The sequence below is a fragment of the Mobula hypostoma genome, chromosome 2 (assembly GCF_963921235.1).
Source record: "Mobula hypostoma chromosome 2, sMobHyp1.1, whole genome shotgun sequence".
In the NCBI taxonomy this organism is placed as follows: domain Eukaryota; kingdom Metazoa; phylum Chordata; class Chondrichthyes; order Myliobatiformes; family Myliobatidae; genus Mobula; species Mobula hypostoma.
The window spans coordinates 139187273-139198259 of NC_086098.1; the positions used below are offsets into that span (position 1 = coordinate 139187273).

Consider the following 10987-nt stretch of genomic DNA (forward strand, 5'->3'; position numbering starts at 1 on the left):
AATCCAAAGCAACTGCTGGAGGTACTCAGCAGATCAGCCATCATCTGTTGAAATGAATAAAATTACCACCCCAAGAGCCTCTGTATCCAACACTTCATTCTCCACAACTTTCACCATCTCCAAAGGGATCCTACTCCCAAACCTATCTTTACCTCTCCCTCCCCCACCTCCACCCATTGCTTTTTGTAGGCAGGTCGATGGGAGTAGATAGTTTAAATAATTCAGCACAGATTAGATAGGCCGAAGGGCCTGTTTCTGAGCTGTACTTTTCTAAGACTTTATCAGCCCAATGTTCTACTTCAAGTAAGGTGGCAAACAATTCATAAAGATTCAATGCCCTACACTTGCAGTCCATTTCTATTTGCATTTATCTCTTTGACATTAGAATGTGAGAGCCATTCAGCCCATCAGGACTATGTTAACTCTCCTAATTTTTTCCTTTAGTTCCAGTGATAGTTTTAGCATATCAATTACACGACAATACTTGCATTTATTTTAGCCTGTTGGTAACAAGCCATATTTTTGTTCATTTTTACAAAGCTAAATACCTGTAAATGTTTTAGTGAATTATATCTTCTTTATATAAAGATGCAAGGGTTAAAAATAGTTCCCCTACTCCAAGATCAAATTAATCAACAGTTCCAACAGATTAAAGATCACAACTTCGTAATTAGTTATGAGGAGGTCCCAAGGTTGTTCTTCTGGTGCATACCTGCGTCCCCAAACACACCGGAAGTCCAGGTTCCCTGCTGTTCCTTCGATTAACTTTAGACACAACTACATGATCCAGATGTTGTTCCACAACAATTTTACACTCAGTGGGCACTTTATTCGGTGTAACTGCATGTTCTTGCAAATATCTAATCAGCCAATCATGTTGCAGTAACTCAGTGCATACATGGACAAGAGATTCAGTTGTTGTTCAGACCAAATTTCAGAACGGCGAAGAAATGTGATCTAAATGACTTTGACTGTGGAATGATGGTTGGTGCCTGACGAGATTGTTCGAGTATCTCAAAAACTGCTGATTTCATGGGATTTTCAAACACAACATTTTCTAGAGTTTACAGAAAATGGTGTGAAAAATAAACAAAAAAAAATCCAGTGAGCAGCAAGTGATGAAATGTTTTGAGAGGTTGGCCATGACTAGACTGAACTTCTGCCTCAGCAAGGACCTGGACCCATTGCAATTTACCTATCCCCACAGAGGGTCAATGGCAGATGCAATGTCAATGGCTCTTCACATGGCTTTAGACCACCTGGACAACACAAACACCTATGTCAGGATGCTGTTCATCGACTATAGCTCAGCATTTAATACCATCTTTCCCACAATCATGATTCAGAAGTTGGAGAACCTGGATATCTGTACCTCCCTCTGCAATTGGACCCTTGACATCCTAACCGGAAGACCACAATCTGTGTGGATTGGTGTTAACATGTCCTCCTCGTTGACGATCAATACTGGTGGACCTCAGAGGTGTATGCTTAGCTCACTGCTCTACTCTCTGTATACCCATGACTGTGTGGCTAGGCATAGCTCAAATACCATCTATAAATTTGCTGACGATGCAAGCATTGTTGGTAGAATCTCAGGTGGTGACGAGAGGGTGTACAGAAGTGAGATATGCCAACTAGTGGAGTGGTGCCACAGCAACAACCTGGCACTCAATGTCAGTAAGATGAAAGAACTGATTGTGGACTTCAGGAAGGGTAAAACGAAGGAACACATACCAATCCTCAGAGAGGGTTCAGAAGTGGAGAGAGTGAGCAGCTTCAAGTTCTTGGGTGTCAAGATCTCTGAGGACATAACCTGATCATAACATATTGATGCAGTTATAAAGAGAACAAGACTGCGGCTATACTTCATTAGGAATTTGAAGAGATTTGGTATGTTGACAAAAACACTTAAAAACTTCTATAGATGTACCATGGAGAGCATTCTGACAGGCTGCATCACTGTCTGGTAATGGGGGTGGGGGGAGGGAACTACTGCAAAGGACCAAAAGAAGCTGCACAGGTCATAAATTTAGTCAGCTCCATCTTGGGTGCTAGCCAGCAAAGTACCCAGGACATCTTGAGGGAGTGGTGTCTCAGAAAGCAACCATTATTAAGGACCCCCAGCACCCAGGGCATGCCCTTTTCTCACTGGTACCATCAGGTAGGAGGTACAGAAGCCTGAAGACACACACTCAGCGATTCAGGAACAGCTTCTTCCTCTGTCATCCGATTCCTAAATAGATATTGAACACATGAACACTACCTCACTTTTTAAATACTGTATATAATTTTACACGATTTTTAATCTATTCAATATACATATACTGTAATTGATTTACTTATTTATTTTTACCCTTTTCTTCTATATTATGTATTGCATTGAACTGCTAAGTTAACAAATTTCACAACACATGCCGGTGATAATAAACTGGATTCTGACTCTGTCTGTGAAAATTAATGAGAGGTCAGAGGAGAAAGGCGGGACTAGTTCAAGCTTACAGGGAGGCGACAGTAACTCAAATAACCACGTGTTACAACAGTGGTGTGCAGAAGAGCAGTCTGCACGCTCATGTCGAACCTTTAAGTGGATGCCCTGTAGCAGCAGGAGACCACACCGGGTTCCACTCCTGTACCAATAAAGTGACAATTCCGTGTATATGACAGATGCACAGGTAGTTCCCTGGATTGCTCGTACAGGTGCTGCGGTTTGAAAAGGGTAACTAGTGTTTGGATACCTTACAGCTGAATTAAACACAATGTTTTAACGCGTCGCCGTTTCAGAGTGCTGCATTTATTAAATCTCTCTTGCAGTTTCTTACGGAAGTATTACCGATGGGAACCACAAGTTGCAAAGCATAAGTGCGATTCGGCCCCTTCTGAGGTACATGGAGCTCAAAAAAATAGAGGGCTATGGGTAACACTAGGTAATTTCTAAGGTAAGGCCATGTTTGACACAGCTTTGTGGGCCGAAGGGCCTGTGTTGTGCTGTACGTTTTTCTAGTAGGAGTTGTTTTTAAAAGCCCTGCGTTTTTTTTTGCTGGAGGAATTAGTGTCTGCTGAGACGGATAGTGTAACTTTTAAACAGCGTGATCGGCGAGCAACAGTCGCCCATCTGACCGAAGCAACACTGGGACAAATTAATAGAAACCTGCAGATGGCTAGTCGTAAGCCATGATCAGCAGAGACAGTGCGCAGTCCCAAGGCTACACCGACTGTTATTGGCTTGAAAGTTAGAACCAAACACGAAGAAGCCCCTAATATTATTCTGCCTCTAAAATATATTATTGATGATTTCTAATAATTATCTACTGACTGTATTAATGTCAATATAGCGTCTTTTCTCTGTACTGAAGGCCACTTCTGCTGGGGGTTAACAGGAAGATCTGGTGCCAGTGAATTTAATGTGTCTATAGAACCATTTCTCAGCTCCAGTGAGAAACGAGGGAGGGTGTGCGTGAGGGAGAATCGCAAACACCAAAATATCGCTTCGAAATTCTAAACATGTGCAATATTTTTTTCTGGGCTACTTTCTGCCCAGTCATAAACTGAGATTGTAAAGCATATCGGGGGGGGGGGGGGGGGAGGAGCGCAGAGGCAGCTCGGAACGGAAGTCGTGGGATCTTGCTATGCCTCTGGCCGCCACGTTTCCCTGCAGCCGCCCCCAAATAATTATAACGCATTCGCTGTAGGCGGCATCTGCTTGGCCGCGATAAAGGCTGCATGAGCGCAAATTGTGCCCTATTGTTTCACAAAATGAATTGTATCCTCAGCTGACCTGGAATCAGTCTTCATTCGGCGAGCAGCCGCGTGGTCTTAGAGTGGGCGAGGTTGAGTGAGGCAACCGTTCCACTGGGTCATTAAGGAATCTACTCGTCTTGGTGGCAGAATTGATTGGATGTTGGCGTACGCTACTGCTACACTCGTGCAAACAAGCCCCAGGTCTCATAAAAACAATATTTTATTTCCGATTACATTTCTCGTCTCTGCAAGGTGGTGGCTAAAATATGCCATTGCTTGGTGACTTTTTAACTCTAATATCCCATTTTCCCCTCGGTGAAATTGTTTCGATACTTCGTCCAGTGTCTTCGTTGTTAACTGTAAGGAGAGGCCGGACAGACTTGAAGCGTCGGGAGGCTTGACAGAGATTTAAAAAATTATGAGTCATAGATGGGGTAGATAGAATCTTTTTCCCAGGGCGAAAATGTCAAGTACAGAGGGCATTGCTTTGAAGTGAAAGGTGAAGTTTTAAAGGAGATGTGCGGGACACTTTTGCAGGGTGGTAGGTACCCGGAACGTCATGCCAGGGATAGTGATCGCAGGGATGCGGTAGTGTATCTAAAGAGGTATTCAGAGAGACTTATGGTCATGGAAGGATATGGATCAAGTGCAGACAGTGGGATTACTTTAAATTGGCTTCGTGGTCGGCAAACGGCTCGAACGGCCTTTTCCTGAGCTGTACCATATTGTGGTCAGTTGCTGAAAGAAGAAAGCGGGGGGGGGGGGGGAAGCAGCTGGAGGCCATTCGGCCCTTTCTATCTGCTTCCCCGCTCAGCATTATTAGAGGATTGGTTTTCACAGCGCCACCATCAGGCACTATTCCCGTATCAGTGAGTGGCTTAGTACCCCAAACAACTGGAGATCTGGGTCTCGAATACATTTAGCGACCGGGGCCCCGCGGGCTCTTTCGATGCAGAATTTACAATTCACAACCATTTACGTTTGGAACTTCGCCGCCAACTCTGGCGGTCTTTCGGAACTTACATTGCGGCTTCTACCGATCAATACCCCGGCAATGTTTCACAAGATCGCCCGACATTCTTCTAAACGAGATTGCATAAGCACAGTCTCTTTATTCTCTCTTCACTGTAATCACCACCGCCCATCCCACGAAATCTCCTCTTCGACCATAATTGGACAGTAGAAAGACAAACTTTCAACTTTCAAGGCCTAGACCCTTCTCTAGAACTGGGAAAGTGAAAGTTCAAGGCTAGTTTCCAGTAACATTCCCTACTACTGGAAACGAACTCGTTTCCTCTCTTTCCTGGGTCTAACCAAGAGGTTCGGCGATGAAATCTTAACTGCAGCCAAAAACAAAAATCTGTTGAAGGATTTCCTCTCTCACCACCATTCAGGGCCCCAGACAGTTCTTCCAGGTGAGGCGACACTTCACCTGTGAGTAGGCTGGGGTGATATACTGCGTCCGGTGCTCACGATGCGGCCTTCTCTATATTGGCGAGACCCAACGCAGACAGGGAGATCGTTTTGCTGAACACCTACGCTCTGTCCGCCAGAGAAAGCGGGGTCTCCCAGTGGCCACACATTTTTATTCCTCGTCCTATTCCCATTCTGATATGTCTATCCACGGCCTCCTCTACTGTAAAGATGAAGTCACACTCAGGTTGGAGGAACAACACCTTTTATTCCGTCTGGGTAGCCTCCAACCTGATGGCATGAACACTGACTTCTCTAACTTCCGTTAATGCCCCACCTCCCCCTCGTACCCCATCCCTATTTATGTATTTATTTATTTATTTATTTATTGATTGATTGATTGATTGATATCTCTCTCTCTCCCTCTCACAATAACTCCTTGCCTGTTCTCTATCTTCCTCTGGTGTTCCCTTCCCCTTTTCTTTCTTCCAAGGCCTTCTGTCCCATGATACTCCCCCTTCTCCAGCCTTGTATCCCTTTTGCCGATCAACTTCCCAGCTCCTGGCTCCATCCCTCCCCCTCCTGTCTTCTCCTATCATTTCGGATCTCCCCCTCCCCCTCCCACTTTCAAATCTCTTACTAGCTCTTCCTTCAGTTAGTCCTGACGAAGGGTCTCGGCCCGAAACTTCGACTGTACCTCTTCCTATAGATGCTGCCTGGCCTGCTGCGTTCCACCAGCATTTTGTGTGTGTTGAAGGAACTTGGCGGGTCGAACAGCACCTGTAAGAGTGGGGGCGGAATTATCGACATTGCGGATCGAGATGCCGCATCAGGCCGAAGCTCCAGAATCTGAAGTTTCTTGTATCTCTGGAGTATTAACCGTGTCACTTTCCACATATGCTCCCTACCTACTGAATATTTCCAACATCTTCTCGTTTTGTTTGGGACTTCCAGCGTCCACACAGTTTTTGATTTTATAATGGCACCGTGTCTGACGCAGGTATTTTTCCCTTGGGAAGGAATACCAGCCCTGCGCACAACTGCGGGCTCATGAGAGCTCTCTATAACCTCATAATATGTACTTGGAGCTCTTGCAATTCGGCTTTCCGAATTGCTTGATGGGTCTATGCGTCAACTCACAGCGATTTGAGTACAAGACCACCTAGTCACTCCTGAATACCGATACCTAACGATCTCTCACCGTCAAATAATGTGCGCAAGCACCCGGTATGCTCTGCGACAGGACAGGCCCATGTCAATGATCTCGAAACTAGTTCTACCCGCATGATAGTTTTACTCTAGGATGCGGTGGTGTTGGTAACACTCTGCTTCGGGACTGTTCGCAGGAACGCGCAGAAAGGCCCCCAGATGAAGCCTTTTGTTGGGTAATATAACAATCTGCGGCGGAAACTCATCATGCCGAGCAGCAACTGCAGGGGAGAGAGGAATCGTTATCTATCAATGTTACCGCTGGCGGGACTGCACTACTTCCAGTCTGGAAGATATTCGCGGAGAGATTCCCGACTTGGGAAGTACGTACGTCTGCTGTACTTTTACACATTTTATCTGTTTCACATTTTAGGGAGTAGATAGGGAAGCATTTTCTTTGGCTTAATGTAGATTTAGAAGACTTTGGTGGAGTTGTCGTACTCGGCAGAGTTGTTAATACCTGATAGGTCTGCTGGGTTGCAATTGGTTGACATTTCCTAACACCACTGAGACTCAACCCCTTATTTTTTGTGGATGTAATCAGCCTAGACTCCCACTGACCTGTAACAAAATATTTCCCTGAACTGCACTGTTCATTTTAAAGTCTTATCTCCCCAAAAGTTCCGAAACACAATGAACCGATGGCCACCGAATATCTGTGTACAGTTGGTGTACAAAAAACCCTTTATTTTCACAGAAAACAAAATAAGCACCCGGATTCACGACATTAATACAGTTAATACACAAAATAGAATATGTTGCAGGCTGCAATCAATATTTTCTGTACAGTTCATCCGCAAAGGCGGAGCAGTCTGGAAAATTACATATAAAGTGCTTGGTTATTTCAATACGTCTTCAGTTGTTCAATGGACAGTCATGTCTGAGGTCTCTAAATCTTCGTTTTGAAGAGGTTCGGTGGAGTTTTATTCTCTCTGTTGAGAATAGGGGTCTGAGACAATCCACCTTTAGACGCTGTCGGCTCCTTCCCGGGATGTGGACATTGCTGGTAATGCCGGCATTTGTTGTCCATCCTTATTTGGCACTGAACTGAGAAGGCAAGAGTTTTCTCCACTGAGAAATTCCCTAATCTCTCTGGGCTCAAAATTCAGCGCCGAGTTGGCATCCACCGGGCGAGATGCAATAAATCGCCCGCTAAAAGCTCAATTTAGTTTTCTAACGCAATGTGGTAAATTGTCATGCTATACCCTCTTTAAATGGTTTGTTTTTGATCTTTGAAGCACCTGCCGGTCGCCTTGAAAAGTTGTGAAGCTTAGGTTTCGAGACACGGGGAGGGATACAGTGTGTGCTGAGATGGTGATCTGGTACCCAGTATGCGCCTCCTAGCAAGTTAAGTTTGGGCTAAAATCAGAGAGGACGATGGTTCCACGTTAATTGAAAACAAACAAAACATCTTATTTGGACAGACCTGTTACGTTCCATAGCCACTGGAACAATTGGACCTTCAACTCTAATCCACTCTGAACTAAAATGTTGGTCCTTTCATTGGCACCCAGTAGGAGGAACTATTCACAACATCTTCCCGGGAATTATCGGGAGTGAAGCCACAGACCGAATTCCAAGGCCGATAATGGCAGGAGAGAGAAGGGGACTGGTTTCGGGGGAGACAATGGCCTAAACATCGCTCGGTGACCTGGCATGGAAGAAAGAGTCGGACTGAAAGCAGCCACAAAACAAAAGCCAGGTTGCTTTTTGGATGTCCGGATTTTTGAATGCATAAATGATGGGATTGATCATGGAATTGTAAGTGGCAGGGAGGAGGGTGGCATAGGTGTACACTACCGGATAACTCTGATCCCCAACCAGGCAGTAAATGGCGAAAGGGAGCCAGCTTGTCCCGAAGGTCCCTACAATGATGGCGAGCGTGGAGACACTTTTCTTTGTGGTCATCGAGTAAGACGTCCCAAAGAAGTGCTGTTGAAGTGCAATTTGGTGGGCGTGACGACAGACTAATTTGCACATTTTGATATAAAGGTGCAACATGATAACAAAGTTCAAAAGGAAAGAGATTGCTAAGACAGTTAAGTTGCTCTTGGTCAAAGGTTTCACGATGCTACAGGTAGACGCATCGCTCAAACAGTTCCATCCCAGAATCGGAAGCAAGCCCAGGCAGATAGAAACAGCCCAGGCCACCACCAGCATGGTGTGAATGTAAGCTATAGTTCTTTCTGAGTAGTAGGTTAACGCGTTATACAGCGAAAGGTAGCGATCGATGGTTATGGCAAGCAGACTGTTTACAGAGGCAGAGAAAGAGCCAACCAAGAACCCCACGGTGATCAGGTTGATTGTCTCTGAGCGAATCAAATAATGGAAAAAGAAATTCAGAACCAATCCAAGACCTGCGAAGAGGTCCGCCGTTGCTAAGCTCCCGATCAGTAAAAACATGGGCGTTCGTAAAGCTGGTCTGAGGAATATGATGGCTACCACCAGTGCGTTTTCACAGGCGATGACGGTCCCCGAAATACACAACATCACATCCCAAGGGTCCACCGACTGCCTCGGTACCTGCGACTGCAAATCTAGGGAAGAGTTGTTGTCCAGGGCACCCAGCCAGCTGGAGAGATTGACGGTTTCATTCACAGAAGCGATGTCACCCATCGCTCCACCGTGCCGATATTCCTGAAATGGAAGAAGAGCGATCAGACGGACAAGCAACAGACTTGAGGGAAATGTAAGCAAATCTTGAGCGAAGGGTGGGTGGGGGCGGAGCGTTGACAGGGAAGTGAGAGCGGTTTGTGAGCAGGATATATTCGATTAATGTCCGAACAGGAGGATTAAACGATTCCGTAAAACAAAAGACACAAATAAAAACAACTAGAAACGACTGTTTTAAAAAGCAATTTTAGTAGTAGAATAAAACCTGTCAGATTGTAAATGTTGCGCTTAAACAATTGGAAAACAGGGAGAAAGAATGATAAACCGAAGGAGACTGCGCTGTCTATGGTGCTGAAACACACAATTGTTCACGGCAACACACAGACACACAATGCTGGAGGAACTCAATAGGCCAGGCTATGGAAAATACTAAACAGTCGACGTTTCGGGCCGAGACCCCTCATCAGGACTGAAAAAAAGATTTCCAGCAACTGCAGATTTTCTCGCAATTGTTTATGGTTTCGCCTGCCGAGAACGCAGTCCCATTAAAACTGCCTACTTCTAATGTCTCCACTTCGTGTATACACTGCTCTCGCGGGGAACTGCTCACTGCAGTGGTAATTAGCATTCTCATGTTCATGTCTCCCGGCTGGGGATCAGAGCAGCCCTGTACTTTTCCACTTACCCGTCACAGCTGGATAATAGGCCAGGGCATCCGTGCGGTTCCTCCCTTCCTGTTTGGATGAGTCTGTCGCTTTCCTGGACCCTGATGAAGGAGGCGGAGAGTTGCGCTCGCCGGCGAAACATGCAGCGGAGACCACGAGATGTGGGAATGAGTTTGTGAGACTGAGTGAGTGTGAGTGAGTGAGTGAGAGAGAGAGAGAGAGAGAGAGAGAGAGAGAGAGAAAGGAGAGAGGACAGGCTGCTGAGGTTGTAACTGATGGCAGCTTCGCTCCTGCCTTGACGTCAGCCGTGCTCGGCAGTCACGGGGCTCCTACTACCAATATCAAAGCTTTTCCAATGGGGCCACCAAATAGCACAGCGAGCACCAAGCGGTCACGTTGGCGAGGAGGCGGTACAGCCAGCATGCCTCCTATCATCGTCCACTGTTATCTCTCATCAATTATTCTACAGGTAATAAGATACATTTTAATTCAATTTCGTTACCCCTTTCATTATACACAGTCAGAAACCCCATGGCTGTGGGAGTTTAAAGGCCGTCTCCCTGTAGTTATTGTATTTGCAACACCATCCGATAGAATATCTTTACTTAATCTCAAACGTTGCGATGTAAACTGTAACACAATCCAGATCTAGGCAGCGAAGTCACTGTGTGTTAAGACCTGGGTGATACGGGTTTAATTTCACAGACACAATTTGCCCTTGTCCATTAATTCAAAGAAATAACGCGGATCTGCAGGTCGCGCGCTGTCTTTCTCAGACATAAACCAGCCACACATCCGTGCTGATCTGCAACGCGAAAATGAACCCAAATGTTGACGTGGCCCAGTAATCACACCGACTGAGAGAAGTGTTAATCCAGGTCAACCCTGACAGTGAGAAATGGTAGCGATCGGGTCCGAAAAACGCCGAGTCTGGGTGATTAATGTTGTTAAACGTAAACAGCGGAATTCCAGAATCCAAACAGCAGTATCATAGCATTTAACACGTCGGAAATGTTTCGCAAAAAGAAAACAGATTACTCGCATACCTTCAGTGGCGGCGGCGTGAGTGTGCGTGTGTTGTGTGTGTGTGTGTGTTGTGCGTGTGTTTTGTGTGTGTGTGTTGTGCGTGTGTTTTGTGTGTGTGTGTGTGTATATGTGTGTGCATGGTTGGGGGGAGGGGTCGGAATCAGCGGTGATGATGGACTTTGAGAGCTGCAGCAACAACACTCTTACAAAAGGGACCTGATTTCAACAGTTGTCATGCCGCCAACACTGATCAGTGATTGATGGTTTACGGCGCTTTCATCGCTGCTGCAAGCCGACCTTTTCTCCACTTTTGTATCCGTTGT

The 10987-nt window shown here is 45.7% G+C and overlaps 1 protein-coding gene across 2 annotated transcripts; it reads right to left on the minus strand.

Moving 5' to 3' along the window:
- Positions 1 to 7054: 7054 nt before the first annotated feature.
- Positions 7055 to 10040, minus strand: LOC134359566 (G-protein coupled receptor 6). 2 transcript variants are annotated; one of them, XM_063073030.1, is made up of 2 exons: positions 9659 to 10040; positions 7055 to 8997 (listed from the first exon to the last, which is right to left on the minus strand). In XM_063073030.1, exon 2 carries the CDS (start codon positions 8974 to 8976, stop codon positions 7993 to 7995), a length of 984 nt encoding a protein of 327 aa, XP_062929100.1. In that variant the 5' UTR covers positions 8977 to 8997; positions 9659 to 10040; the 3' UTR covers positions 7055 to 7992. The 2 variants fall into 2 exon arrangements, with proteins under 2 accessions (XP_062929100.1, XP_062929109.1); XM_063073039.1 differs by lacking the exon at positions 9659 to 10040 and adding an exon at positions 9533 to 9573.
- Positions 10041 to 10987: the final 947 nt, after the last annotated feature.